At 42.4% G+C, this 17,156-nt stretch overlaps 1 protein-coding gene across 3 annotated transcripts in view; it reads right to left on the bottom strand.

Moving 5' to 3' along the window:
- LOC123366092 (centromere protein F-like) overlaps positions 1 to 16,453 on the bottom strand; it is a 281,374-nt gene extending 264,921 nt beyond the window's left edge. Inside the window, exons 1-5 of one of the 3 annotated variants that reach the window (XM_045009200.1) lie at positions 16,256 to 16,453; positions 13,041 to 13,145; positions 11,124 to 11,231; positions 3,773 to 3,905; positions 1,111 to 1,376 (exon numbers count right to left, since the gene is read on the bottom strand). In XM_045009200.1, coding sequence (XP_044865135.1) covers positions 1,111 to 1,376; positions 3,773 to 3,905; positions 11,124 to 11,231; positions 13,041 to 13,145; positions 16,256 to 16,315 — 672 coding nt within the window. In that variant the 5' untranslated portion in view covers positions 16,316 to 16,453. Of the gene's footprint in view, positions 1 to 1,110; positions 1,377 to 3,772; positions 3,906 to 11,123; positions 11,232 to 13,040; positions 13,146 to 13,295; positions 13,429 to 16,255 lie in introns of those variants that run through there. The other 2 variants (XM_045009201.1, XM_045009203.1) reach the window with 2 other exon arrangements.
- Positions 16,454 to 17,156: the final 703 nt, after the last annotated feature.

The following is a 17,156-nucleotide window of genomic DNA, read 5'->3' as shown; positions in this document are numbered from 1 at the left end:
AAAGACTGATGTTTATACAACCTACTCATCAATTGTACGTATTACTTCCTTACAAAGGGGACAATTCCTTTTGCCTTTTTGGGACCCAGCGCATACGGAGTTTCCAAGTATTATTCCTGAGCAGACTATGTCGGGTTCTCATCTCCTTGAGAATCCTCATGCTCCTGATCAAGCCTTCTCACAATGGAGTCAGGGCTTCAAATGGGTGTGTTTATGGACGCATGCATGGCACTAGTGCGCTGGTCCAACAAAGCCCCGTCCCCTCACAGAGCAAGGGTTGGTGGCTTGGAGCAGCAAGACATAGGTTACCATCTAAGCCCCCTAAAAAGCTGCCCACTGAACTACTTGGACTTAGCATGATCTTGCAGGGCTTTCCTAGCACTGCAATAGCGGTCAAAGGGAGTTATTGAGAGGTGCTGTGTTTGCAGATCCACAGAACTTACTTGAGGAAAGGGAAAGAGGAGCAAGAAGTTGAAATGAAATCAATATGGCAGAAAAATGAACAATAATTAATTAGAAAACAAAGTTGTTGGGAGAAACTGAACCGCCAACTTGTTCTGTTGGTGGACACAATTTCTGGTGGCCTGAGGTGAAGGGTGGAGCTTAGTCCTGGGGCCTTCAGCAACAACACTGATCCACCTCCCAGTTCTACAGGGGAGAGGAATCACCTCTTTGTTACCAATGAGGAGAAAACCTGGGCCACAGAATAGACAAAACGTGCACATTTTATCATGTTTTCAGGTGTCCCGCTAAAGACCTCCTGTATCTTTGATAGCCAGAAGTTGATAAGATAACAGATTTAATCACATTTCCATGCTACTAATGGAGAAGTTATAGCAAATGTTATCTTAGAATAGAGAATAGATATTAAAAAGGACACAATTTAATATTTGGGCTCTTAAAAGCTAAATGCCTTATTAACTGTCAGCAAAGGATATTGATATTGCTCTTATCTGGCATTGATAACAGAGACTGAAAATAACATGGCTTTGTTAGTTTCCGTATTGTACCATTTCAACCAAGATATAGGACAAATCATTTTAAATAGTTTCCATTTTCCCTGTCATGAACTAAGTAACGTGCTACTGATTCATTCTTTCTTTTTATTACCTTGCTCAGTTGCTCATTTTCTTGAAGCGAGTTGTTAAGTTGCTCTTGAAGTTTCTTTTGCTCTGCCTTGATGTTTACTATTTCCTTTTTTAAACAAGCCAACTCGGCTGCAGATAGATTTTGGAGATGAGCGATCTCAGCTTGTTTAAGTTGCAACTCTGACTGCACTTTCTCAAGTTCCTCAGTCAAATCTTGATTTTTCCCCTCTAAATCCCGAATCTCAGCTTCTTTCTTTTCTAATTGTATTTCCTGAGACAAACTCTTCTCTATAGTAATAAAAAAAAAAGTGCTTAATTTGTGAAAGCAAACTATGTCAAATATGCAATATTAGCTTTTATGGATAACACTATAAAATGGCAATATTGCCAATTTTCAATTTTTCACCTAGCAATACATTTTCTTAGTATTTCAGAATATAATTACTTATGTGTTCTAAAACTGCCTTTATTCCCAAACCATGACATTGGATAGCTGAGACAATTTTAGCATTGCCAGAATTCAGTTTTGCAGAAAGAACATATTGCTAGTCAAATCGCTCTATGCTTCACAATTGTAACTGTTTCTACAGCCCATCTTCCCTGAGGTCCGATGGCTTGTACTCTGAAACTCATGGTTGACAGGCAACAGTACCAATGGCTAGATAAAGAATGTTGGTGCCCTATTTGTCCGTTTTCCTCTCTTCAAAATCCAGCATATATAAAAATGTTCAAGGTGTTTGATGAACTGATGTATGGAGTAAAATTAAGAGACACGGGCAATACAAGAGATTTCCTGTATTGCAAAGAGAATTCTATTGAATAACACCAACTTACCATATGAAACAAGACTACGCATTCCCTTCCTACAGGACAAGGAAAATTCAATGTCTCCAAGACCCAGAACTTGGTGAGAAAGAGGAGCAGACAGAGGGGAAGGGAAATGATAGCAATCAACAGTTATTTGAAATATATCAACACCTAGGGTGGAGAAGGATTATTTAGGGTGGTGATTCAAAGGGGGTGTGGCGGGCCGGTTGCCCGCTCTAGCCCTGAAGGGGTTGGAACAGCCCTGCAGAGGGCTGTGGCTGGGGAAAGCAGCAAGCCTGGGCTGATTGGGGAAGCAGCTGCAGCTGGGCCAGTCCCCAATCAGGCTACAGCTGGCCCTTATAAAAGGGCTGTGAGCCAGGCACTCAGTCAGTCTCCCTCTAGCTCTGAAGGGAGAGGGACCTGGCTGCTGGGGAAGCTAAGGGTACTAGAGTGAAGCAGGGCTAGGGAAAGGCCTGGAGAGCTCCAGACTGGCAACTCCCCAGGCCGCAGGGCCTTGTCCAAGTCCCACAGAGGTACTGAGTTGCAGGGAAAGGCAGCAGGTCCAAATCCCCCAGCCAATGATGAGTGGCCATTACAGACTGCAGTCAGCCTCAGTGAAAGGGGGCTAGATGGTACTGGCAGTAGCCACTGAGACAAGGTGGAGAATAGGGGGTGGGGATTCCCTGGGGTGGGGAGACCCAGATAGTGGATTTCTGCTGGGAGCAGGAGCCTGACGGGGAGGGCACCGGGGTCTGGGAGGGACATGGGGGCCAGTGAGGAGAGGGATAGTGACCAGCAGAGGATGCTCCAGCTAGAAATGAGCTCAGTCCCTGGATGACCAGAAGGAGGCACCGCAGGGGTGAGAGGATAATCAGAGACTTATTAGAGAGGAAGAACTGTCCGGGGGTTAAGGGTGACAGCCTAGGACTCTGGGCACCCACATTCAGTTATGTTTCAATTAAGACAAGGTATTGTTGGTTGCAGTGCACAGCTACAGCACAAACATCTTCTGACTTATTTTTTGTTCATAATTATTCCCTTCAGAAAATGGAGATAATGCTACCATTTGACACCTTAAGAACCACAGCTAGAAGATAGCGAAAGCAAGAAAATGGACTTAGAAGGCGTTACATTTTATTAGCTAGCCGAAAGTGCTGCCACTTGCCAAGAATAAGATCAAAACACAAAGCACTTCTTTGGATGGCCTCATGGATTGGAGAGTGCAAAATACTGATTAAAATGGGAGCAGGACTGGGTCCATACATTTAATTTTGAAATCTCATTAAGTAAGGTTAGACTTCTACAGGGATAAGTGGGAGCAGTCTCCTTCTTTACAATGGCTATTTAGCAGAATTACCTGTTCTCTTAAACCTCAATCTGCAAATTGCATTTTCCCAACCAAATAGACAAATGTAGGGAAAAGTCAAATTAGGGCTCGGCAGGTAACATTTCATCACGTTTAAGCTTGATGGCGTCCATACACAAGCTAAAAGGATAATAGTTTGAGGTATATTTGTTTGCTTGGGATTTTAAAACACAGGAGCACATTGTAGTGTTTAATATGCTGACCATATAGTTCTTTTTGGGACATATTTATTCCTCATTTTAAATTGCTTTAAAACCATATAATTTTATGAGTTTGTAATTTTATAATTTTATAATTTTATAATTTTATATATTTGTATAAAGAAGTTCCATCTCAGTTTGGAAAGAGAATTGCGTGTATTAGCTGAAAGTTAATTTAACTATATCACACAATGGGAACTTTTTTTTCTTGGGTATTCTTCAAATCACCATTGATAATGAGGTTTAAAGAACCTCCACACTGAAGTAATAGTTTGTAACAGGATTTAAATAGGTAGAAATGTGTATCTCACTTTTCATCTCTTCCGCATAATTCTGGGTCTCCTTCAGAAACTGTTTAGCTGTTTTCAGTTCTTCTTGCAGCTGATGGATTTCTTGAGATTTTTGATCAGACTGGCAGCGAAGAAGGGTTTTTTCCTCCATTTCCTACAACAAAACATTAGTTACAAAACAGTTGATTAAGTCAATAAACTGAGAGTAGTGTGATGTGGAATACTACCCATCTGAGTCCCATGAAGACTCTGGAAACATATACATGAGTTAGGAACACAAACGGCACTCTTGGCAGTCCTCAGAGGGCAGACAATCCTTTTGGGACGTCTCCCAGCTGGCACAGATCACAGCAGTACTTAGGTGGCTCAGGATATGGAACCAGGGAGCTGCAACCAGTTCTCTGGTGCCTGCCTATAGCAGATCTTGACACAGGATAGAATCCAGCCCACAAAAACTGAGCGTCAGTGAAGTTAAGTGACTTGCCCAAAGCCACAGAGGGGAGTCAGTATCAGAACACAGGAGAACTTTCCAGTTCTAGCTCCTGTTCTCAGACCACCCATCTCTCAGTGTGGATGAGTCAAATATATGAAGTTGCTCTTGATAGCAAGATAGCATTAGATGTAAAGTATTATTAGTCAGTAATACCTGGGGGCTCGGGATAGTACATTTTCTAAGCATCTTTTTTTCCAAATATTTTAAGAAAAGTTAAAATACCCCATACAACTATGTCCTACCTGGGAACTGAAATAAAAGTTATTTCTAAGAAACTAACTCCTTCCACCCAACTCCTGCATTGCTGGGTAACAGATGGCATGGCACTGGTGGGACTCTACTGGAAGCAAGCCATCATTTCTTCATCTACTTACTACGAGCAGATGGGCACCAGTGCGCAGAAGCCAAATTCAAGAAAAGGGAGGGTCTGGATGGAAAACAAATTAAAACCTTGCTGACACAGCAAGTCTGTATTTTCAGCTATTTAAACAAGTCACCCAAAGAACATAACTAAAACCGTTGATGCTTCTAGTTATTTTCCTTTTGTCTCACAACCTCCTAGTCCAAACTGTCCAACTGCTATACCGTAACAAACACACACACACACACACACTCTATCAATCATTCTAAAAGACACAGGTGCCAAGAGACAACATTTTCAGACAATGCTGATGTCTGACAAATGTTTCAAAGCTGTATGAATTCTCAGCTTCCTGTGTTCAAAATATCAACAAAATTCAAGGGGTTTAAATGGCTGAAACGCCCAGCCCTCTTGCTGTGACTCAGCACAAGTGGCTCTGATTAAGAAGCATTCAACAAAAATCTGGAACCAACAACCTAACATAGCTGCAAAAAAAAATCCCATGCTCTGATGCAGGACGTTCCCAAAACCATTTACAAGAAATACATTCTCCTACCTTAATCTGGTAAGGCTACATCCCATCATTTGTATTTACAATTTGGCCTCAATCACATAGGCCATCATTAACTCTTGCTTGAATCATCGCAATCCAATGTATTTAGACTTGAATGCTTCTGCCCTGCAAAATCTGCAAGAGTTACAGAACACAGCAGCACACCTCCTCAGTAATACAGGTTCACTTGAGTACATCAGTCCTATGTTTCACTCACTCCGCTGATTCCCCAACAGAACACTGAATCAAATCTCGGTCTTTATTTTCAAAGCTGTAAAGGAAATGGGCCCAATATACCATCTTACTCTCGCAGACTTCAGTAGCTGTGTTCCTCAGGAACAACTGTCTACACATCAGAAGTAAAACTAGCAGATGCAGCAGACAGGGCTTTTTCAGGAGCTGGCCCAATACTATGAAATTCACTCCTGCAAAAACTTAGAATGACAACTAACATCACCATTTTTCATATTTACACTCCCCGCGCCCGCTCCCCCCCTCCACACTTTGCCCTCTGGGACAGTGGTTTTCAACCTCTTTTCCATTTGCAGACCCTAGAAAATTTCAAATGGAGGTGCAGACCTCTTTGGAAATCTTAGATATAGTCTGTGGACCCCCACAGGCCACGGCTTGAAAACCACTGTTCCGTTGTAACGACAACCTTTCGAGAACCCCTTAGACAGTCTGCAAACTCCCAGAGGTCTGTGCACCACAGGTTGAAAACTGCTCTGGGGGATATGGGAGAAATAGAAACCTCAAATAACAAATGCTAGTCACCTTAATTGTTCTTAACTCTGGAAAGCATTCAGATACAACAGCAATTGGCACAATAGAAGAACTTCAAAAAACCCAGTCGCTGATGTTGCTTCTACGACTATTTTGAGTTCTCTTCCCTTTCATTTTCCTTCTAACGCCAAATTAAAGGAAAAATCTTTTAATCTACAATCAAGGTTTTTTAAAAATCAAAAGTTACAGCCAGATGCTTTTTGTGTAAATTGGAATAACTTTACTGATTTCAATGGAGCTATGCTGATATATGCCAGAGCAGGATCTGGCTTCATAGTTAGAATTTTGTTGATAATGCTAGTCTATAGTGCTTGAAAAAGTTAAAATGTACAAATCATTTGGGGGATTTTCTCTTGCTTTAAATTGATTGTGTGACCAAAAAAGTACCCACTCCTCCATGAAATCTTAGAATTAGGCAAAACACACTTATACTTAGGAAGCAGCTACTGATTCTAGAAGTTCCAAATGAACTCAGATATTTAATATATTCTATTTTTTAGGACTAAACAAAGAGTCTCTTGAACCATACTACATAATTAGATTAAACAAATAATTCCATATGAACTGTAACCCTATCTGTAGTATGCTGGTGCAAAATCATTTTTTTAAACTCTGACCATACAACTAATTTTTGGCCTGGGGTCAGTCCACATGGAATCAATTGCAAAAACTGCAAGATCGGGGCCTTATCTTGTATCACAGCTATAGGTCTTGTGACAGGGTCGGGCCAGAGGGCTACAGGAGAGTGATCCTATTGGGATGCAGGAAGTGGGGAGCCCACTGCTAAAGATCCCCCCAGCCTTAAGGGGGGGGATCAACAAGACCTGTAAACCAAGTGGTTTCAGGGGACAACTAATGAAATAACAGGGACAGACATGCTGTCAAAGGCTCAAACGAAGGGAACCAGATGGGGACACCGAGCAGAGAACCCCAGACAGCACCCACTGCTCCTCGAAGGCATGAAGGGAGTCAGTGGACGCCTCCCAGAGGATTTCTGCCCAGTTGCGTGAATGGATGGAGGACCGGAAAGAGGCCCCACAGTTACAGGAGACTCCATCGGCCAACCTCCTCTCCCTGGTTTTATAGATGGCCATTTTAGCCAGGGCCAGGAGGAGGTTGACCAGGAGGTCCCATGACTTTGTGAGGCCACCGATAGGCAGTGCATAAATAAGGAAATGAGGGGGAAAGTGCAGCCAGAAATGCAACAGGATATCTGTGAGGAGACAGAATAGAGGCTGCAGCTTGGCGTACTCCAGGTAAACGTGCACCAGAGTCTCCCTCACGCAGCAGAAAGGGCAGGTGTCCAGGATGGGGGTGAACTGCACCAATCACACACTCGTGCTCAGACCCCTGTGAAGAAGCGACCAACTGACATCCCCGGCGGGCCTTGGGAGCAGGGTGGAGTATAGGCTGGCCCACCGGGGCTCCTCACCCTCTAGAGGTGGCAGGAGGTCCCTCCACTTTGTGTCAGGGTGGGACGCAAAGGTGAGGAAGTGCAGAGTGTGGAGCACGAGCGCGTATAGATGTTTCCTTGGCGTGGTCTGGAAATGAACCGGCTTTAAGTCGTGCAGATGGCTTATGATGAAGGGGCACGGAGGCCGGTTGGGTCCATGGAGCAGGGGCCCGCTACAGGAGAATGAGAGAAGGCAAATATATTAGCCCCCGATTAAGCAGGTCCCTTTTCCCTGGGTAAGATAACAGGGGCAATTCCAGAAAAATCAGGAATTTGCTGGAACCAATGAAGGCAGGCAGGCTAATTAGCACACCTGGTTTAAAAAGGACCTCACTTCAGTCAGTGAAGGGTGCGCAAGGTGCTGAGAGTGAGAGGGCCTGCGGCTGGAGAACTGAGGAGTACAAACGCTATCTGGCATCACGAGGAAGGTCCTGTAGTGAGGATAAAGAAGATGTTGGGAGGAGGCTATGGGGAAGTAGCCCAGGGAGTTGTAGCTGTCACACAGGTGTTACACGTAACACTGTAGACAGCTGCGATCCACAGGGCCCTGGGCTGAAACCCAGAGTAGAGGGAGGGCCTGGGTTCCCCTCATTCCCCTCCCTCCTACTGGATATAAGAGGAGTTGACTTGGACTGTGGGTCCCACCAGAGGCGAAGATCCCTGGCCTGTCTCCCTGGCCCACTAGGTGGGTCAGCAGAGACTGTGGGGATTGTTCTCCTTCCTTTTCCCCATGCTGGCAAGTGATGTGGTTAGTGGAGTGAATGGCAGGTTTGAGCCAGAAAACTGGCCAAACTGAGGGCTGCCCTGAATATCTGAGGTGAGCAAATCCGCCAATAAGTGCAGGACCCACCAAGGCAGAGGAGGAACTTTGTCACAGTCTTTTAAGATGCTCCAAAAAAGGACAGCCAGAATAAGACAGTATCGAAACACAACTTCTGGTGGAAATACACTATTCTCCAACATAGAGCTTGCAGAGTTCCCCTGGGAGTCAGTAAGGCATAAATGGCACCAGTTCTTACTGATTTCCAGTTTAAATTATTAATTATTCCAGTTCCTTTGACTGGTTTGCTAGTAAAGCCTGCTCTGCTCTGCACAGCTTCTGTGTTAAGCTCACTGGAGTCCTTTTCCAAATGGTGTTTCACTGCTATTGCCTATGAGGAAAACACATCACATTTTATTTGTAGTTATATTGAATCTATTTTAAAAAATTAAAAATTCCTGATGTCCCTTTAAATGATGAGCTCCAGAGATACCTTAGAAAACAAAGCCAAAAGAATAAGCTACGTTCTGCTTCCTCCTACAGAAAGAGAAGTTTGGAGTAACTGTTGACTTCTGTGTTGTATAACTAAGAGCAGAATTTGGCCCTAAACCTTGAAACTCAGCATGATGGCTTTAAAAAAGTGCAATTAAAAATAGCCCAAATATCTGAAAAATCCATCCTCCTTTCACTGTCCAGTCCTGGGTTCTAGATTCTGTATCATACCAAAACCAGAACAAGTTAAGGTAACACAAATCTTTAACTCAAGACTGGGCAAGGTTATGACAAATATTTTCAGGCACATTTTCAAGTATATAGTTGTAATGTATAAATATATTCATAATTTAAGCAATAGTCATAGTACAGTCTGGTAATCATTGGGAATCCTAACCAGTGCTTTCTTTTAAGCTCAATCATAAGGGCAGCAGATTTAACACTTGCTCTCCATTTTTTTTAACATAACATATTTTGTCAAAGCGAGCACCTATTGGGTTTAGAAGATCCTTCCCCATTCCCACTCAGTCCTCAGCTGCTCATTTGAGAGGTAACATTTAGGTGTTGGACTGACGATCAGCTATCACCAAATATGCCATTGAACAGCCCACAAACAGAAAGGATCAATACCAAACTAGACTCATTTCGGTACAATCCAAATACCAAGAGATTGACAAATTACTCTACCTTTTCCACTTACTATATACTCAAGGAATAGGTTACATGTTGTGAAAAACCAGTATTTGTACATCTTAATTCCCCATATTTATGGACCAACAAAGACATTCAGCTTGCACCTCTGTCTCCATAACCACATTCTTCAGGGGCAAGGGAAATTAGTGTCGTGCTATCCTCTATCTTAAATTTATCACCTGACTTTATATCGCAGGGATAGGCAACTTATGGCATGCGTGCCACAGACGGCACACGAGCTGATTTTCAGTGGCACTCACACTGCCTGGGTCCTGGCCACTGGTCCAGAGGCCTCTGCATTTTAATTTAATTTTAAATGAAGCTTCTTAAACATTTTAAAAACCGTTTTTACTTTACATACACCAATAGTTTAGTTATATATTATAGACTTATAGAAAGAGACCTTCTAAAAACGTTAAATTGTATTACTGGCACGCGAAACCTTCAATTAGAGTGAATAAATGAAGACTCGGCACACCACTTCTGAAAGGTTGCTGACCCCTGTTATGTCGCTATCTAAACCAGGAAGTTAACAAGATCATAACTGTACCACCACCAAATTCTAACTGGTTTTCAACCTTTTTAACCTGTTTTATATCAGTCATAATAGCTCCATAGTACTCCAAATTAAAAAGGAAGTAAAAAATGAGAATGAAATAACCTAGTTCCATTCTAGAAAGGAGTAGGCTTTTCTGGATAAAAACCTATAGATGTCCAAGTTTGAGTATGAATCGAGTGTTTCAAGAGTAAACCTGGAAAGAAGAGTATGTGTAGAGAAAATACTAACCACCTCTGTAGAAAAGGTTTGATTAATGTGCTCACACAGCTAGGATGACACATAGCTATGGCGGACAGCTATCGTGGACAAATTTAGAACCTCTGTATGAAGTCAGTGTAGACCATGTCTATCATAAATAAAAAAGCAGTTTTCTATTAGAGAGTGTGGATAGAAAAGAAGCAGTGCTCATATCAGAACAAGGCTAAAGGGAACGGTTGTAGGGCATTACCCCCAGATTGCCTTTGGGCCCATCTGCTACCTCAGTTTACCTTTAATCTTGCATCAAACCAGATATCACATGTGGTGATTTTACAGTAGTGCTCTCTTCCAGGTTGGTTTATTATCATAACACAAGACTCAAACATACCCTTACCAGCCTCAATTATTCTTTTCCGCATATAATGCCTCAAGTTTTTCCAGGTCTTGAGCAGAGCAGGCCCATCCTTGTAGTCCCACCCCTCTCCCAGCTGGGACTTCTGCATCCTGCAAGTCCATCAATGGAGGCTTATCCCTGCACAGTTTCCAGTTCCTTGTAATTCTCTTCCCCCCAAAAGGCTTCTGCCTTGGAGTTCTGGAAAATTGTCACCTGTCCTCTTCACAGGCTCTCTGCCTGGGCACTAATGAGAGAGAGTCTCTCTCTGATCTTTTGGGGCGGAGGGGGGGTCTCTCTCCCTTGAATGACCACAGGTTGCCCTTTTACCTGCCAGCAGGCCTGGTTTAGATGCATGCTTCTGTCACATGACCCTTGTATTTATTCCCGATCATACAGGGAGATGGGCTAAACCTGACAAAAGATGCAGCTGTGCCCCAATCTTTTAATGGACCAGCTCACCCTGTGACAGGAACATACTGCAGCTTGCTCTGACCTGTGATATATTTAGTTGCACTTAAATATTAGTCAAGTATAGATCTTCAAACACAATAAAGAGGACAGTTAAATTTTACATAAAATAAAAACTCAGCATCACCACTTCCATTTGAATAGTTCAGATATTAAAAATCCTACTTTGTCGAGTTCTGCTCGTAGAGCGTCGTTGGCTTGCTGCAAGTCCTGGTTTATCTGGTCGCACGGCAGATCCCCTCTCAGTAAGTCATGTAGCTGACGAAACACTTCCTAGAAATGTAGAAGATTGGGGGGGGGAGGGGTAGGAGAGAGAAACACACTCCTGTTACATGTTTCTTGTCAAGTTACTATAACTATTAACACTGGAAAACGCGGGGGAGGGACTGTAAATCGCCTCTGTAAAAAGTTACTAATTACACTAAAGCGCTCTCTGACAGAAGCAAAAAGAGTTTAAAACCCATTTTTAAGTAAAGCATAAATTCTGTTATGGCCACTAATGGCCATGACTCACTTTGGCCAATCAGAGTAGCCTACTTCATCTGCTACACCAATACAGGTGGATCAAAAAAATACTAGCAAATGATGGAATGAAGCTTATATATCGATTCAAAAGTAGATCTCCATAACAACACTGAGCATTACAACTAAGCAACCAGACTAATCCCCAATAATCATGATCCTTTGGGGTGCGGGGAATTCCCTTCTTTGCTATGATTACGTTTAGCTTATTGCTGTCAAAATGTTTTTCATGAGGAAAATGCCTTAGTTATTTTCAGTTTGACTTAACACAAGACTGGGCAGCAACAGAAGTTTGGTAGAGGGGCATTGACTCCTCCCGCCTCAGGTCTGGGGGAGCAGAACTTCACTAATGCACACCTCCCAAGATCCTTAGGAATCTAGCCCATCTCCTGCAATCTTTAGGAGATGCAAAGTATATATCCATCTCGGTATAATTAGTTTTTGAGGCTTCTTCCCAGCCCTACGGTTCTTATGGTTGGGGCTCTACATGAATTTGAGAGGGGATTTATATGGGGGAATAGGGCTATGAGGGGCACAGGACTTTTAGTAGGGGGTGTTGGGGTTGGTAAGGAAAAGAGAGGGCTCAGTGTGGGAGCAGAAAGCAGAGGAAGATAGGGAGGGAAAGCACTAGTGGCGTCTCCTGGCAACAAACCTCTCTGCCAAACTTCTCTTGGCAGCAGCTGCAGGACTCCCCTCTAATAAAACATAGCAGGTTTGTCAGCTGGAGAAGGTAGTGAAGTGCTAGTGCTTCCACTCTGCTTTCTCCTAAGCACCTTCCTATCCTCCAGCAAGACACCTGCTCCATCCCATGTCCTCAAGCACCCCCACAGCCTGTTCCCACTCTCATTGCCAGCCAGAGACCCATCCTATGAAGTCCCCAGCCCTCTTGGATCCCAGTGATCCATTTCCCGAAACCTTTATGTCTCCCCACCCCCTTATTATATCCAGCCTCTCTGCCCTCAGACCCTTTCCAAAGACCCACTCCTACCCTGGGTTGGCCTGCCAGGAGCAGAAGAATGCAGGCAGGGAGGGTCAAACTCAGGAAGAAGTAAGCAAATTATTAGCAAAATGTTCAAACTTTTTTCTGATTTTATTTTTGTCATCGAACTATAAATTAGAGGTGAACAAATTGGTAGCCTGCCTGCCCAGCCTACCTTGAAGAAATACGGATTCACTTCCTCCTACCAAGTTATAACCACCAGACTACTATTATCAACAGCTAGGGAACATGGCTTTAGTCAACTTAATTCGTGGTAGGCCAGTAAATTGTTTCACTAACAAATACAGATCCATTCAAGGAACTGAGAGGGCGTGGGACCAGCAGGGCCCCATGTACCGGCGCATAAGCACAGGGCTCCAGAGGTTGCCAAAGCTGGCCCTAGGGGTACCATTACAGGGAAAAAATTCTGACAGCGTGCATGTGGGCGCGCACACATCAAATATGGAATCGTCAGCGTTTTTTCTTCTACATCGACAAATCCTCAATGAACAACTTGTTCACTCTGGTAATAGCAGTCTGGAGGCAACTTTAAACTTGTGAAAAAATGGGTCTCGTCTTACCTTTTCCTTTTCTTTTATTTTCTGTTCTAAGGACCGACGATTATTTTCGACAAATTGTCTCTGATGACTCAGTAGGTCGTCCATTTTTTGCTCCAACATTTCACGCTATACAAAGTTTAATCATAAATCACAGTGATGCAAGGGTAATATTTATTATTTGTACTACAATAGCAATCCCGCCCCCGCAATCAGGATTGAAATCCCACTTTAGTAGGCACTGTTTAAAAAAAAAAAAAACCAAAAAAAACGACATACATGCGAGGAAGTCATGGTCTCTGCCCCAAAACTGCTTACAGTGTTCCATGACTTAGTGAACACTCACACAGGTATCCCATACCAAACTGAGAACAGATTACACTTGGCTAGAAGACAAGTGTGTGCTAAAGTTTTAATAAGTGTTTAGGCCCAGGAGATAAATTCAATGCAACTTTAAATTTACAGAGAATCGGCACATTGATTGATCAGAAAAAGATTACTGAACTATTTTGAACATATTTACTAATATAATCTGCAATTCAATCGGATTTCAAACTCATGTAAAGAAGCTAGACTATAATAAGAAAAGCTCTCAACAGTCACATCTAGAGGTTATGGTGACAGAGCTATGCCAGTAACTCAGGGAATTTACAAGTAGCATCATTGTGACATCAGAAGCAGCAACCAATCAATCTTTCCTCTGCACTTTGCTATCAGTCAGTGAAGTGGAGAGGGCCTAGTCACAGGTCAAAAGTTCTCATTGTTAAATTACTTGAACATCTGTATACAAACATGGTAATAACCCTGGATTGACTCATTGTCCCTGGCCTCAACCTACTCCCAGCCAAGATCTTCTCTCAATGGGGTCCTCACAGAGGTAGCAAAGAACCGCCATTACCGTACCTCTGCAGAGGCAAATTCTTCACCCCCATTCATATGATGGTATAATCTTCAGCATCCTGTATATAGGATGTAGGAAGCAGCAGAATTTTCTAACAAGCAGCAGCATTTTATAACATTCTTAAGTAGGCAGCAGAATCTGTATGCATAGATAAAATCCCTGACAGCAAAGAGTAGGTGACAACCATCACACTTACAGAAGACGTATGTGGTGGTGCCTTTCCCCACGGCAACATAACTTCTTTAATCTAAGTGTGTATGGAGGGGCAGAAAGGGGATGGGAAAAGAGTTAAGCTAAAGAGAAATATGAAGAATCGTGGAATCCATGACTTGCATGAGCTACAATGTTCTACCCAATGCACACGGAAATTGTGGAGCTGCAACAATTGGCAGAGGCCAAAACATTCAGCTGGACTAACTTCCCCATGTTAAATAGGGTGAAAAGCCAATGATTTTCAAAGAAGGAGACAGTGGTGCTGTTAAAACGTCTTTTTATGACACTTTCAAATGGCTTTAGGATATATAAAATATCTGTGTTTCTTAGATATTTGTTATCGTTATTCACTCTACCGCAACAACAATACTGCATTGCTGGCTGCCTCATTAGAGAGCTGGCCTGCTATTTGTTCAGTCTATCCGAGCAACTTATCCATAAAGGAAAAGTTTTCAAGGTGCAGATCTTCCCCACAGCACACACCCATGTAACTGGTATTAAAAAAAAAAATTTAAAAAAATGAAAAGGTAGGGGAAAAAAGGAACCAATCACTAATCCCAAAAGTCATAGAGCAGCAGATGATCCACTAGTTTCCATGGTTCTCCTGCTACGTTGTCCAGTATATCAATGCAATGGCTGACCCACTAAACCAAACAACCACTTCATGCAGTGGCAAGGAAGCTCCTGCAGAGAAAGGAAGTGCTGTGCAGGCTGCTGAAATCTTGCCCACCCTATCCCATATTGCAAAGTGTAGGCCTCTTCATGGATATGGAAAGATGGGGCCAAATAAGGATTTGCCTCTTAATGGAAGGCTGGGTTTGACTGGCTTTATTTCTTTACTCTTATCAGTGTACACCTCTTTGGCATCTGTTTTAGCTAGCAAAAAAAAATCCATTTTATATGATTAACACACGTTTGCTCCACTAATGCAAATTATTTCAACGTTTCAATTATATCAGTACTATAGCCACAGAAATTTCTTGGCTTCCTTGCACTGAATACAAGAGGGCCTTTTCCCCCTTGATTCTTCTGCAGCAAAACGGAGAGGTCTTGGAAGGACCCAAGATCTTGCATTCTGAGCACTTTAAAACTCTTCAGTAAGGTGTGTGAATTCTTTCCTGTCATGGAAGGGATCCAGAGGTACCACCCGAATTTAGAGGGTCCAAAGGATAGAGAAAAAATCTGTCCTGGATCATGCAGGTATGTGACTCTAAGTGGACAGCACTGTTCTGTTTTCTTGTTTATGTACCAGCCTCACAGACTGCAATACAGTTCTACTAATAGGCTTTATTAACTTCTGCCTGTGCTGGTGCTGCATAAGCAAAAGTATGAGATGTTTTAGCTCATATAAAGCTATTTAAATCTTTTAAGGGCATAGGGAAATGGTGGACTTAAATATACAATAGAACCTCAGAGTTACCAACTCGGGAATGGACGTTGTTCGTAACTCTGAACAAAACATGATGGTTGTTCTTTCAAAAGTTTACAACTGAACATTGTCTTAACATAGCTTTCAAACTTAACTATGTAGAAGAAAAAATGCTGCTTTCCCTTCATTTTTTAGTAATTTAACACAGTACAGTGCTGTATTTGCCTTTTTTTGCGGGGGGTGGGGTGGGGTAGAAGGGATGTGTCTCTGCTGCTGCCTAATTATGTTCTTCCAGTTCCAAACGAGATTTGTGTGGTTGTCTGATCAGTTTGTATCTCTGGTGTTTGTAACTCTAAAGCTCAACTGTAAATTATGGAGCCACCATTAGCAAGCACATACATAGTTAAGCTTTGTTGGAGAACTGTGTAATGAATCGTGTTAGTGAAATGTGTACTAAGTAATGTTAGAGAAATTATTATATACAATTCTGGAAGAAAATAGGAATGTTTGCTTTTTGTATGTAGTTCTGCTGCTTGAGATTGTCAGATTTTGCTGAAACAGTCTGTAAAACAGAAAACTGGTTTTTGTGTCTCATCTATAAAGTTCTTGACCAAGCAGATAGCAGGGTAGAGAAGAGAGCTGTTCGCTTTCAGTAAGTCAGGTACAATCCCTCATCCCCCCACCCATCCATTCAACCAGCTAACAAGTTTTGTTTTTAATCACAATATTAATAAAATTCACTGCTTGTTCTCTCACCTTATTCTTGGCTTTGATTATTTCAATGACAGAAGACCCCAAACTCTTCATATATTCCATAGTTACTAATATAATTTGCAATTCAATCGGATTTCAAACTCATGTAAAGAAGCTAGACTATAATAAGAAAAGCTCTCAACAGTCACATCTAGAGGTTATGGTGACAGAGCTATGCCAGTAACTCAGGTGATTTACAAATAGCATCATTGTGACATCAGAAGTACCAACCAATCAATCTTTCCTGTGCAATTTGCTCAGTAACTCAGGTGATTCATAAGTAGCATCATTGTGACATCAGAAGTGGCATCCAATCAATCTTTCCTCTGCACTTTGCTATCAGTCAGTGAAGTGGAGAGGGCCTATTCACAGGTCAAAAGTTCTCATTCTTAAATTACTTGAACATTTGTATACAAACATGGTAATAACCCTGGATTGACTCAATGTCCCTGGCCTCAACCTACTCCCAGCCAAGACCTTCTCTCTATGGGGTCCTCACAGAGGTAGCAAACAACCGCCATTACCGTACCTCTCCAGAGGCAAATTCTTAACCCCCATCACATGATGGTATAACCTTCAGCATCCTGTATATAGGATGTAGAAAGCAGCAGAATTTTCTAACAAGCAGCAAAATTGTACAAGTCAGGTACAATCCCTCATCCCCCACCTGCCCATTCAGCCAGCTAACAAGTAAAAACTCAAGGCCACAGAAACAGATGAGTACGAAGAATAAAAATTGCAGTTGTAATATAAGTACAACTGCATGCAGCCAGGGAGCGTGACAGCAAGGAATAGCTGTGTTGGGAACCACACAGATATAACTAAGTTTTAGCAGGATAAGCAAAAAATGTATTAATCTGGGTTAGTTATTGTGATTTATGCAGGCGAATCTTTTAATCAGGGC

The sequence above is a fragment of the Mauremys mutica genome, chromosome 3 (genome assembly GCF_020497125.1).
Source record: "Mauremys mutica isolate MM-2020 ecotype Southern chromosome 3, ASM2049712v1, whole genome shotgun sequence".
In the NCBI taxonomy this organism is placed as follows: domain Eukaryota; kingdom Metazoa; phylum Chordata; order Testudines; family Geoemydidae; genus Mauremys; species Mauremys mutica.
Note: the sequence above shows the minus strand (reverse complement) of the source record. Positions and strands in the feature narration are given on the sequence as shown.